Source organism: Neomonachus schauinslandi, chromosome 6 (assembly GCF_002201575.2).
Source record: "Neomonachus schauinslandi chromosome 6, ASM220157v2, whole genome shotgun sequence".
NCBI classification, from domain to species: Eukaryota; Metazoa; Chordata; class Mammalia; order Carnivora; family Phocidae; genus Neomonachus; species Neomonachus schauinslandi.
The window spans coordinates 81165194-81179416 of record NC_058408.1 but is presented as its reverse complement, the minus strand read 5'-3'; the positions used below and the strand labels follow the sequence as shown (position 1 = coordinate 81179416).

Here is a 14223-nt window from a genome sequence, read left to right as displayed (position 1 = left end):
TCCAATGCCTTCATGTGAATCTTTCACGCTTGGAAAACAAAGCCTCATGCGTCCACCTCCAAAGGCCAGCCTAGCCCAACTCTTCACTGGTGAGACAAATACCCTGCTGGCCTATTGGACCACATTGCACGACAGAGGCATTTTTGCCACATCAGCCCCAGAGCTTGACCTCTACCCATGCAAAAACCCAAACCAAATGGTATTCAGCTTTTTAAAAATATATTGCAATGCACGATCCTTTGCAACGTTTAAGATATGAGGTCTCACACAAGAGGACCGCTCCGGGCACAGCTGGAAGGTTAGAGAACAAAGCCCCTCCCAAAGCGGCCTCTTCCACGAGCTGGAGCTGGAGTGCAGCTACGGGGATATCCAGCAAGCATGGACTCCACAGCTCCAGCCCCCAGCAGCTGCTCTGACAACACAGAAGAAAAAAATCAGCCCGGCTTCCAAGGTCTCTGTGCCCTAACTCTCAGAGGACACTCCCAGCCTGTTCAGACTGCAGGGCTCCACAGCTCGGACTCCACTGCCAAAGCACAAGAGCCCAGAGCAAGTTTTCGATCAAAGGGACAGAGCGAAATCACCCGGGGAAGGGTTCCAAGTTCCAGTCCCTTGGACAGGGAAGCTGTGTGTTTCAAAAAAGCTACTTCAGTGATTGGGAGGGTGATCAATCCCTCACGCCCTACCTAGGGGGACCTGGGGGCCCGTGGGATGAGGGAGGGCATGGTCCCCTGGCGCATGAAGATCTAGACCTCCATGACGGTCTCTCTCTCTCTCTCTATATATATAGACCCAAGCAGGGTGACATCTTTTCTGTAGAGCAAGACTCTAGGAGTTTCCCCACTAAAAGCTCACAGTCCTTATAGTGAAATTCTTCCTAATGTCTACTTTAAATCCTTCTGTAAATTGAGGCTAGGACTAATCCTTCCTTTAGTGGACACAGTGAATTGGTGCTAACCGCCCCTCGTAAAATATCACAAAATCTGCTTCAAATTTATTGCTCTCGTCTCTGGGACGAGATTTCCTTGCACGTAGATCATTATCTAGCCCAACAGGAAAGTCCTAGATTATTTGTGTAATTACTCCTTCCTTTTTTTTTTTCAGAGTGGCTACTTTTCACATATTTTCAACAAATCTGAATTTGCCCCTTTCTCAAGGCCAGGCTTTTTGAGGAGAGGAGTCTCATGATTGATCTGTTAAAGGCCTTGTGTGTACTCAAAATTACTTGAAGAGAGGTTATCCAAAATGATCTCTACAGACTCCCAACTGAGGAATGTATGGGAGTCATTCTGCCAGGCAGCAGAACTCTGCAATTCGTCTGGAAACCTTCTTCAAACTATCTTGGAGGGTCACCGTGCAGCATCTAGCCAACACCAGGCTTGTTGGGGATGTCATCTATCATTACATCAATGTTACACAAACTGAATTACAAAGGCTCATTCTCATTCTCTTCGAAGTCACTTTCCAGGTCAAAATAACACACGGCATGATTTGCTTAATGCAATTTCCTATCAACAGCCTAATGCCTCAATGCATTAACACTCCGAGGCATGTTCTAGTGACCCCGAACAAAAAGTAGCCTGACTGGGAATATCCTCACATTCCATGGTGCTAATCTGCCAGAACGGAGACTAACCAGAGAACAAAGGCAAGTTCACACATGAGCACCTATCTCCCTGAGAGCACCAGAGGGTTTTCTATGATAGCAACAGATTATGTAAGGTATGGCTGGTTGTGCCTTGGGAAGTGAAGCAAGCACTCCCGCTACAATCTGCTCAGGTACGAAGAGTGGAAGAACTAGCCAGAGCTCATGGTTCAGCAGCAGCGGGTTGGGGCATCTCCATGCTTTACCCACATTGGGTTGGCTTATGAAGTTGAAGCAGGGCCACATAGAGACTAAGGAGGTATATGCTTCCAGCAGAGAAGTGAGGGAGCCCCATCCCTGCATGGTGTCCGTCACCATCTTCCTGGCTCTGCTCTCTCTCTCTCTCTCTCTCTCTCTCTCACACACACACACACACACTACCATGCTGTTTCAAACTGGCCTGAGCCAGGTCAGCCATTCAAGACTGTTGGGCTATTTGGGGAAATTCTGGAAAACTCTGATGATTAGAGGCAAGTAGGAACTCTGTCCCCCTCCCAGTTGCATGTTACAATGAAGGTGAGCATCGGATTGAATTCTACCACCTGTACAAAGCCATCAGCAGGCTGGCTAAATGGTTATACAATCTGCTCCTGGAAGTGCAAGTTCCTGCTCCCCACTATTTCAGATGCCCAGTGAGCACCTCACTCTGAGACAAATACAGCAACATACTGTCAGTAGGATCTGCCAACCTCTATGTTAAATCAGCACACGAAATCTGCCACCAGTCAGAGGGCTGGATGCCAGACCTAAGGCACTGTCCTCCAGTTTCAAGGCTCACCAGATTCTCAGACGCCAGTCATTCAAGGGGACTGCTCACCTTTCTGGCAAACATACATGTGCATGCCACTCTTTCACTGGGGGAACTTCCTTCTAGCATCTCCTACATCTGCTAGCGAGCCCTCTGTTGCAGATTTAGGCGGCTCTGGTTGAAGGCTTGACATTCCTGCACTCGTTGCCTCTGTGGATGGACTCTTCACTGAGTCAGGCCTCAACTAACTGGCCCTTGGTAGTGGACTGACACTTAGTCACAAATGCAGAAATACCGGCTGTCATGGCTCAGTATTCAAAATTAAATTATAATTAGGGGCGCCTGGGTAGCTCAGTCAGTTAAGCATCTGCCTTCGGCTCGGGTCGTGATCCCAGGGTCCCAGGATGGAGTCCCGCATTGGGCTCCCTGCTCAGCGGGGAGTCTGCTTCTCCCTCTGCCCCTCCCCCCTCTCTTTCTCTCTCTCATGCTCGCTCTCTCTCCAATAAATTCTTTAAAATAAATAAATAAATTGTAATCAAATAAGTTCAGTGGGAAGGCAGCATAACACGCATGTGTTAGACAGACTCAAGTTCCAATGTCCAGTGTCACTGGCTCACTTTGATGAGCCGCAGTGTTTCTCAGCTACAGAAACGGGAATGAAACCTGCCACCCAGTGGAATGGCCACTATCAATATAAATATATAAATAAGCCACAATAACAGGGTCGGCAAGGACGTGGGCCAAGGGCAACGCTTGTGTGCTGTTGGTGGGAATGGTACAGCTGCCGTGGGGAACACTGTGGAGTGTCTTCAAAAAATCACACATGGAATCACGCTATGACCCAGCAATTCCACTTCTGAGTATATGCCCCCAAAGACTTGAAAGCAGGGGTTCACACAGGTATTTGTACACCCATGTTCCTAGCAGCATTATTCACACTAGCCAAAAAAATTGAAGCAACCCAAGGATCCACAGACAGACAAATGAATTAAAAAAAATGGTAGTGTGCGCACACAATGGAATGTGATTCCCGCCTTAAGAAGGAAGTTAGTTCTGACCCAGGCTACCACGTGGATGAGCCTTGAGGACATTATGCTCAGTGAAATAAGCCAGTCACGGAAGGACAAGAACTGTGTAATGCCACTCGATGAGGTACATAGAGGGGTCACATTCATAGACAGAAAGTAGAATGGTGGTGGCCAGGGGCTGGGGGGACAAGGGAATGGGGAGCTGTTGTTTAACGGGGACAGAGTTTCAGTTCTACAAGATGACTGTAGGAACCCCAGGTGTGGGGCTCGGCACGTCCCCCAGGGCTTCCCTCACCCCTGCAACCTCGCTTCACCCGGCCCTCTGGTTTGCAGACTCCAGACACCTCCTCCTAGCCTCTTCCCCAGCCCCCACAAGTCAGAAGGGATGGCTGTACCAGAGCAGGTCCTTCCATCCCCTCGGAAGCCGATGGAGCACTCGCAGGTGAACTGAACCCCGGGACCAGGGCGACAGGCCGCGTTGGTGTCACACCCGTGAGTGCCGATGTAGCAAGGATTCTGCAGGGCATCCGGGGAGCCGTCTGTGAAGGAGAGACAAGGAGGCCAAGTGAGTAATTCAGGAACGCCTGCAGGTTTCCTCCTTCCACAGAAAGTAAGGTCCAGCTGATGACCCAGAGAACGGCAGAGGGCCCTGGCACAAGAAACCAGCCAACTCCTGTGCCACCCTGGGGCAGGATCAGCAAACCACGTCCCTCCAGATCCATGCCTGTTCTTGTAAATAAAGTTTTATTGGAAACCAGCCACATCCATTCACTTGCATATAGTCTACGGCTGCTTTTGTGCCACAACGGCAGAACTGAGATCTTCAGACACCATAGAGCTGGAAAAGCCTAGAATGTTTACTGCCAAGCCTTTTAAGAAAAAAAAAATGTATCACCCCTGATGCCTAGAGCCAGTGTTGTCAAAGGAGGAAGAAAGACACCTGCCCTCCTTCTGCTTTATGGAGCAAAGCAAGGACAAATGTGGTGAGCTGGAGAGGTGACCTGAGTATGCAGGGAGCACTAAAGAGAACTGGAAAAGAGAACTCTAGACCCTAATGCCAGACCCCAAATATACAGAGCCCATGGGGCTAGAAGATTCAGGTGATGTGGAGTCTGACACCGAGACGGCATGCTAGCTCTCCAAACACCAGCACCTTGCATGCAGCCAGAAGCACCCACAGACCAGACCTCAGCGCCAGCGATGTGCTACCACAGGACGGGGGGTGCTGTAGGCTCCATACCTGACCTTCATCAGACTTTATTTAGATCTCCTCAGACCCTGAGCTGAGCATTCCCAAGGCTGAGCATGAGTGTTCGAAATGCGCTGCCAAAGCCAGCCATAGCCTTCGGATGGTCTGCTCTGGAAGGTACCTCAATGGGTTAGCATTCTTCACTCCACCCCACACAGAGATGTGTTAAGTTTTTAGAATCATAGATGGCAACATTATTTATCTCTGTCAGGACATACTCTAGCATCCTCTTCTTCTTACTGAGAGTAAAAGATGAAAAACAACACATGCCAGAGGAGACACAGATGTGCGGGCAGACACACAATGCCCAATCTGAGCTGCCATTCCTACCCCTCACGGGACCGATGGAGTTGCTTAGAGCATAGCGCAGGATCTTCTCCTCCTGGTTGTACAGGACAAACACGCTGTCCACTGAAAGCTGCTGGGTGCTGGGCAGGGCCGGCTGGGAGGTGTCGTGGGCGCATTCCTGGAAGGTGATGGTCTGGCGCCACTGGTAAGTGTAGATGTTGGAAGGGGCAGCGCCATCTTGCTCAGGCTCCATTACAGTGTACTCCCGCATGGAGGAGGAGGTGATCACTGGGATGTGTTGTGGGGGGAAGAAGGGAGACAAGGCAGGGCAACAAACGAGGCAAGAGGTTTAGTCAAGGGCTTTAAAACCATGGGCAGTATTCCCAGCCCAGATGAGAGATCAGATGGAACGGATTACGTAAGACCGCTAATTTCTGTGTTGGGACTCGTGCTACCTAGATTTCCCACACTATTATGGTATTGTTTGCATTAGTAGTATTTACTGCTTTCTCTCATCAAGTGCTCTTTGTAAGTTCTGAAGCCACCCAGAACCAACCCAGAGATTAAGGTCCAGGGGAAAGGGCACATGCTTGAAAGCAGATACACCTGAACTGACACCACCACTCACAAGGTGTGCGATCGCAGGCCGGTTACAACTTCTTTAGCCGCCATTTCTTTTACAACATGGGTTGGGGTGAGAATGACATACGTGTGTAAAATTTCTGGACCCACGCAGGCTAATACTACTAAGATAAACTACCATTTATAGAGCACTGACCCTGTAACTAGCAGAGAGCTAACAGCTTTATATAGATTATCTCACTTGAGATTCAATAAATAGTGGTGGCTATGTATCACCCTAGATGAAGCAGTTCTCTGATACAAAAAAAAAAAATGAGACACTAAATGGGTTTCAGTAGCCAATTTCTGAAAAATTACTCTAATGCCATGAGCGAACCTCAACAGAGGAGAAGAGAGACAGTCTTCCCACTCAGGAGAGAGCTTGCTTTTCACCCATACGATGAAACTCTCAACGTCCTATTTAAAAAATAAATAAATAAAAAAGAATAAAAGGCTCTTTATATTTGTGTGCTCTGCTGTAGTTCATAACAAAAGCCAGAGGATAAATAAAAGATTAATGTAAGCTGCCTCTTGTCCAGCTCCCACGTGCTGTGCTGCCAGAAACGCCAGCTGGTCGCAGGCCGACGGCAGACTGGGATCCTGCTGCTCACTCCACCTCCGGGCCACCAACCCTCGGGGTCCCCGGAAGAGCCCAATCAAGCCACAGAGTGTGGTAATTAGTATGACCTCTCCGGATGGCGACTTAATGAGAGCCTTTAAAAAGTTCCTATTGTTTGGCTCAGCAACTCTACTTCTAGGAATTGAATCTTAGAAAAGAATCAGAAATTTGGTCAAGATTTATGATGAAGATGGTCCTTTCAACTCATTATGGGATGGGAAAATTGGAAATAACTTAAGCTTTAGAAAATAGAATGGTTTAAATTAATAGCCATATAAGACAATCGTGCAGATTCATTAAAAAGTGTTTTCAAAGCCTACTGAATGAAACTATAAAATATTCAGGATTTGAAATTAACTGGAAAATGAAGATATAATAATGGGGTATAACTGCAATTTTATTTAAATAAAAACTATACACCTGACTATAGAGCACATAATAATATTGCATCAATGTGAAGTTTCCTGACTGTGAACATTGCACTGTGGCCACATAAGAGAATGTTCTAGTTCTTAAGAAAAATGGGTGAATTATTTAGGGGGTGGAGGATCACAATGACTACAACTTACTTTCAAAAAAATGTATTATTTGCAAGATATATATATATATATATATGAGAATGATAAAATAAATATGGCAAAATGTTAACAATTGGTGGAAGTGAGTAAATGGCAGATGGAAATTGTGCTACTTTCAACTCTTGTGTAAGTTTGAAATTATTTAAAATAGTAAATTAAAATACAGATATATACATATATACATATGTACATATATTTACATATAGATGTAATAGCCAGGCTGTACATTACAACCCTAGGACTTATAAGATCTATGTTGAAATATTATATTTATATATGTTGGGTTTTTTTTTTTAAGATTTTTATTTTTAAGTAATCTCTACACCTAAGGTGGAGCTTGAATCCTCGAATCCACAACCCCAAAATCAAGAGTCCCACACTCCCCGCCGTCCACCAGCCAGGCGCCTCTACTGGGGTATTTTATATATAAATGGGGGAAAGGCTGAAAGGAAATAATTTAAACCTAATATTAATTATGTCCCAGTTCTACCATTATGCTTAATTTCTTCACACTAATTTTGTATTAGTGTGTACTATGACTGTAATTAGGGGAAAAGGTGATTTTAATAAGCTAGTGCCAGTCTATTTCCCGCTAGGAAGCCCAGGGGATGGCCCTGGCCAACAGTGGGTCCATCTGGAGTCAGTGGGGAGCTGGGGCTGTCCCCCCAACCCTCCCACCCCACCTCTCCACCCCTCCCCCTCACCCCCGACTCCCTTACTCCCTCACCCCCCACGCGGCGCTGGCGGCTCACCCCCACGGGAGTAGTGGTAGAGCTCTGTGTAGGGCTCGATGTGCACCGAGGAGCCAAACGGGATATGGGGCACGCGGCCCTCCAGCTCCGTGTCGATGGTCAGGTGTCCGTGCTCGTCGATGCCGCTGAACTGCTGCTTGATGATCAGCTTGCCCGGGGACCCCACGAAGGTCACCTCGGCCTGACGGGTGAACTCGCCTCCTGGAAAGCAAGGTCAGTCATTCTGCCGCCTGGGGAGCCCCCTCATGTCAGCCCTAGGCTGGGGGTGCTGCTTATGAAGGAGGCTCGCACCTCCTCCACGGGTGCTTTAGTTTGGTTGGGAGAAACGGAGCTGGTGACGCTGAGCACAGAGCCGGGACATGCACGTGGCCCAGCTGAGTCGTGCGCAGAGGAGAGAAGCTGCTTCCCTGCCCCGCACCAGCCTCTGAGATGGGGCTGGCTCAGGAATAGTGCTGGAAAAAGCAAAGGTCTAGAGTTTGACTCCCAGCTGTGCTAGGTACTGACTGAGCACGTTACCTAACCCCCCGAGCCTCCATTTCTCGATGATAAAAGATGGATACAGGCTACTTTGTGGAAACTAGATGAGATAAAGTATGTTAAAAAAGTGCTCTGTCAAATGTCAGTGATGGTGACGACTGTTTTAACAGGTTAGCGTGCTGGTCAGGATGGGTGGGTTGCTCAGGGCAAAGCACCACCGGTCCCAGAAACCACCTGAGGAGCACCCACAACGGGTGTTGGCTCAGCAGCTCCCCTTGGTCTGCACATATAATACGTGACAATTATATGAAATTTAAATTTTAGTGCCCATTAGTAAAGTTTCATTAGAACACAGCCACGCTTACTCATTTACATATTATCTACGGTTGCTTTCGGTCTGCAATGACTTAACAGAGTTGAGGAATTACAACAGAGACCGTACAGACTAGAATACTGAGGCAAAGCAAAGATTTACTATCTGCCCCTTGGCAGAAAGTGTGACAACTTCTGCTTTATAGTAAGGACCCGAGTCCCAGGCAGATATCCAGGCGCTAATCCAGGTCCTGGGGCCGTTAAGGACCACTGTAGTAACAGAGATTTGCTGGGGCAGGGAATTTGCCAAGTCTCCCTCGGCCCTGCTGACCCTGACGTTGTCACATCAGATATCACCAGTTTAAATCAACCCACAGACAAAGCAACACCAATTTGAAAAGCTGCGCAGGGAAGAAGTAGCGTCCGTGGGTCTGACTGCAAAGCGCAGCTGTGTCTGCAAAGGAAGGCGCACATTTGCACGAGAACATGAACCCGGTTGTAATACTCAGGATGTATTTATGTGCCTGAGGGATAGAGGGAAAAAATATTAGGCCATACATTTGATATCTTACAGGGAGGGCCACCCTTTTGCAAATATATATCCGCTCCTTTCTTAAAATGGCCACATTTCAGGAGGCTATGTATTTATGCTCTGGAACTTTTGGAGGGTTACCCTTGCAAAGCCTAGAGACCCTGCTTCATGGTGTTTCCGCAATAAAGCCGTGGCTGAGACTCAGCGAGGCAAGGCAGTGGGGAGAAAGCAGATCTAGTCAGAGGCAGCGATGGGTTCCTGTGACCCAGAACAAGCTCCAGGTCCTGGGAGTGCCCGGGGAGGAAGGACACAGTCTCTTGCACCCAGGCTGTTCCTGGAAAGGGCCTCCAGCATGCACAGGGGAGCTGGGCTCAGCAGAACGTGGGAGGGGCCACGGCCACACTATGGAAACATTCCCCCAACCATCTGCCCATGTGTCCGCTAAAGACTGAACTGTCCCTGACAGGGCACAGCCTCTAAGAAGCTCCAAGGAAAGTCAGGTTTTCTAAAACTTGGGAGGATTGTGTTTATCAGGCTTGATTTTCCAGCTAGAAATGACAGGTTTCTTTTCTCCAAGCAGATACTGAAGCAATGTCAAATACCAGATCAGGTTGGTTGGGAATGTGGAGGCAGGCATGAGAAACAGAATGAGGGAAACTGGGACAGCCCCACACTTCGGTGGGGGAGGCTGTATGAGATGACCCCATTTGCTCTGCTGGAGACTTCTGAATCTCCACCATGAAATCACTCCCTGATGAAAATGCAATTCTAGATAGCCTTAATGAGCACACACTAACGAAAAATATTAGTGATGATTTTACCTCAACATCTTCTTTCGGGAGCCACAAAATGCTCATCAGTAAGTTGCCTGCAGACGTCGAGTTCCCTTTCCATTCACCCCCAGGTTCCCCAGGCACCACTAACTGTAGTATCTGAGGTGAATTACCTGTGATGCTGAACCCATTCTTGAACCCATCCTGTTCCACCGCAAACATCCATCCAATGATGCCTCCGACAGGGGCCAGAGGAAGCAGAGAATAGCCAACGGTCTCTGGAATGGTGCTGATGGCTGTGTAGGAGCGTCCGTGGTTCATCACCACGTAAGAGTGGAGGTCGGTGTTCTCAAAGACGACGGGGACGGGGCTGTTCCCCACAAAGATCGTTCCTTTCACCTTGCCATTAACTCGCTGGGGAGAACCTGAGCAAGAAACAAAAGAAGCCAGCTTCTTCAAAAAGAATAACATGCCTGGGAGGATCTGTACCTATAAAGCAAAGAGGCAGAACAGCATTGGGGTAAAGGGCTTTGGGTTAAGTCAAAGCAGTTGTTCTCAAGAGGACAATACCCACGACTGTCTGTGAGCCTTAGAAATTCCAACGTCCTGCTTCTCTCCCATGCTGACCGATAACAGCACGGAAGTAGCTCCAACGCGAGCCACTGTGTGATAGAGGAAATTCAGGGACAAATAAAATAATCTCAGGAGAAGAACAGTGTCATGGGTGATCTAGAACTAGGTGGTCCTATCACTGATCACTTTTGAGTGTATAAGGGACAGAATTAGGAATTTCGCTGGGACAGAGGGCCAAAATGGATGGTCCTTGGGAATCTGGGCCACTTGGCAGCCTGATCTATCACACATCTTCATACGCAGCTCTGGCTCAAATATGGTTCTCTCACTGAGGGTGAGGACGGTCAGTCTGGGTCCTGGAGCTTCATTCGGCCCAAGCTGCAACAGACATGAGCACTGCCGGTATCACTCGGCACACAAACATGGCCAACGGCCCAGGACTGGCTCGCATAGACGGGGGTGTGTTCGTGGTTGATTGTTCCATTCAGACAACTGGGAAAGATGTGAAACCTACTATGGAAATTTAAAAGCTTTCTCCATAAATTACCGAATAATATATAGAGAATACTATTTTTGTTTTAAAAACACATTAATAATAAATGTTAGCATGTACCTTGGGGAAAATACCGGAAGAGATACCCAAAACTGCTAACAGGGGTTAACTCAGGGCAATACAGTAAACTTTCATTTTCTATAATATATGCCTCTATGTTTTGTGAATATCTATAGCTTGCATATATTCCTGTTTAATCAGGAAAATGTAAGATCTAAAGAAATGAAGTCATTCTTGTATTCAAATAAGAAAACTGAAGGTTACCATATGACCCAGAAATTCCAACTCCTGGGTATATTCCCAAGAGAACAGGAAACCTAGGTCCACACAAAAACTTGTACACAAATGTTCTTAGTAGCATTATTCATCATGGCCAGAATGTCCATCGCTTGGTATAACCACACAATGGAACGTGTAGCTAGAAAAAAGGACGAAGTACTGACACGTGCCAAAATGCGGATGCTAAGTGAAAGAAGTCAGACACAGATGGTCACATATCTTATGATTCCATGGAATGAAATGGAAATATTTCAGAAGAGGACAACCCTCAATGAGAGGAAGTAGATCAGTTGTGGACAGGGGCAGGGGCCTGGGGGAATTGAGAATGACTGCTAGCGGATACAGTGTTTCTTTCTGGACTGATAAAAATGTTCTACAACCAGATAGAGGTGACAGTTGCACAACTCAGTGAAGAGGCTAAAACCCACCAAACTCTGAGCTTTAAACAAGGGTGTTAATTATATTTTTAAGAAAACTGAAGGAAGAGGTAAATAAGTCACCTTGGACTGTTCAGGTTTGATGCAGAATTAAACTTGATCAGCTATCGATTGCACATACATTGGTTCTCTTCCTAGATTACCAGGGACAGGACGTTCATACCCAGCTCCTTCCCTTGGGACTCAGCAGAGTTTTCCACACACAGTAAGTTCCCAGGAAAGTCTGTTGAATAACACTGGACAGACGGGCTCGCACCTGAGCATCATCGCCCATGTTCAGAAGACCTTTTGCTGTGTTCAGTATGCCCGAGCCATTAAGTAGGGTCACTGACAAGCCAAGGCACACTCGACACACACAGTATTTCTGCACACAAATTGTGTCATTGCACAGGGGAGTGCTATGAAGTTGGAAGACTAATATCGAAAAATTCATCCCCCAAACAATTGCAGAAACAAGCAGGAAAGCCAAGCGAAGGAAACCAAACAAATTTTTTCCACCAAACCTTGAGCCAGAAAAATGTTTCAAAAGTAGCAAGAATCCAACAAATATTTAAACCACAGAACTTTCATGGGGCGTGTATATAATGTCAAAATATGCAGCTGAACAGTTTGTTATAGCTGAGTTTGCCACCAAACACAAACTGCTCAGCATTTCCAGCTCTGATATTTGGCATGGAAAGAGCTAAGGAGATTGCTCTTTGAGAATGAGCTTTCATTGTAGATTCTGGAAGCTTCTCTCAGGGTGAGAGAAGTATAAAAGCCAAGCCTAAAACAAAGAAGCAAAAGGCACATCATACCTGGGGTAGTGGGATTTAAAAGAAAACAGAACCCATCTACAGAAGTTCAAAACATCCCCCCAAATTAACATGAAAAGTATACGTAATTTTCTTTCATTGCTTCAGATGGTATTTAGCAAAACTCACTTTATCTCATTGTGACCCAGAAGGAAACTTTTTTTTACCAAATTAAAATAAGTGATTTAACTACAGCTATGGCTGGGGATGTGAAAAACAGAAACCATTCCTCCAACTGAGTTTTATTTAGTCAAATTTTGCAAAGCAGTTGAGGTTCCTTATTCAACACGAGGCAAATGACCAGTGATCACTGTGGCAAGTGAGGTGACTTGGCGTCTGAAGGGACAAAGGTTCAGGATGGTAGGGTTTTTTTGTTGCTTTTGTTTTAATCTTAGTTTATGGCCCAGGCTCCCAGAGGTCTCACTCTCTGAGTAAACCATTATCCCGACCCTCTAGACTTTTGCCGAGATTCTCCTGCTCACCCGAGAGCATCAGGACTAGTTGGTCCTCTTGGGGCCAAAGCTCAGAAGAGCTGTGGACCCACAGCTGAATCCATTCTGGAGTCAGCCCCACAATGGGTTTGGTGCTCCAGAATTAACTGGTGCACCCCTTATGCTCCACCATCATCATGCTGTGATTTCAGGGGCATGAAGAAAGGATAGCCTGAGGGGAACGGTGATTGGAATACACTTTTCCCCACTACAAACTTTGGTCCACGCCTGCCGACTGTGGCCCCGCTGGGGCTTAACAACCATTAGGACACTCAGGTCTGTGAGCAATGCCACAGAGGAGGTTGGAACGAAACGGAGGAAAACGAGAGGCATTAATCATGCCTTGTCCAGGCTGCATTATTTCAACACTTCAGCCTTTGTCCCACGCTAGGCAGTTGTGAAGATGGGCTCCCATGGGCAGTCATTTCCCAGATGGAGAAAAATATTGCATAGGAAAGAAAGAGACCTCACCATATTACAAAAGTGGGCATTCCCTGAGAAACGCCCTTTAGAGAAGGATGAGAAAGAATGGAATGAGAGATTAAATATCATTCAAAATCTAGTATCTACTAAAAACACTACCCACCTTTAGAGATCTGGGCAAAGGCCAACATTTCAAAACAAACCCCAAAACAAAGACTCTACTCCCTCCTTCTCCCCGCACAAATGGAACACATAAAAGCCAAATACCTTCTTTTCTTTTCTGAGAGAGCGAGCGAGCAGAGAGAGGAGAGAGAGAATCCCAAGCAGGCTCCACACCCAGTACAGAACCCGACGCCGGGCTCGATCTAATAACCCCAAGACCATGACCTGAGCTGAAACCAAGAGTTGGGCTGTTAACTGACTGAGCCCCCCAGGTGCCCCCAAAGCCGAATACCTTCCGCAACACACTGCCGGCCGTTCCCCGTATAACCAGCCACACAGCTGCAGCAGAACCCCGTGGCGAAGTCCCTGCATTCGGCATGCACGGAGCACTGGTGTCTGTTGTTGGCGCAGGTCTGGCGGGAATCCGTGTTGTAGCTGAACACTGTTCGGGGAAAACACAGCACACTGGTAAGCGCTTTGCACTGCAGTGGACCAGGCTTCGTTATTCTGTGAGCCCTCAAGCCTTGCAGGAATTCCCACCTGCGCGGGGGATTCTGGGACAGAGCTCACAGCCCATAGCAACCGAAGTCCTGTCTTGGCTCCTATACTCCAACCACCAAGGCAAATAGGTCTAAAAGGAGTCTGAGATATCACAAGGGAGTTATTTAAAAATACTCTAATTCAAGGTACTGGATCACTGAATCCATATAATCACTGTATCAATACTAGGTTACTGCCACCCAATATCCATCTTAAGATGGTGTCCATGTAATGTGGTCAGATTAGCTTCCCATTTTGGGACAGACTTAATTTTTTTTTTTTTACTTTTATTGTGGCAAAAAAAATCATATATATATATATATATATATATATATATATATATATATATATA

At 46.8% G+C, this 14223-nt stretch overlaps 1 protein-coding gene across 1 annotated transcript in view; it reads right to left on the bottom strand.

Annotated features, from left to right (window-relative positions):
- NID1 (nidogen 1) overlaps nt 1-14223 on the bottom strand; it is a 78930-nt gene that overhangs the window by 32250 nt on the left and 32457 nt on the right. Inside the window, exons 5-9 of the mRNA XM_021696082.1 lie at nt 13624-13773; nt 9793-10044; nt 7526-7726; nt 4998-5243; nt 3814-3957 (exon numbers count right to left, since the gene is read on the bottom strand). Of these exons, the coding sequence (XP_021551757.1) occupies nt 3814-3957; nt 4998-5243; nt 7526-7726; nt 9793-10044; nt 13624-13773 (993 nt within the window). The remainder of the gene's footprint in view (nt 1-3813; nt 3958-4997; nt 5244-7525; nt 7727-9792; nt 10045-13623; nt 13774-14223) is intronic.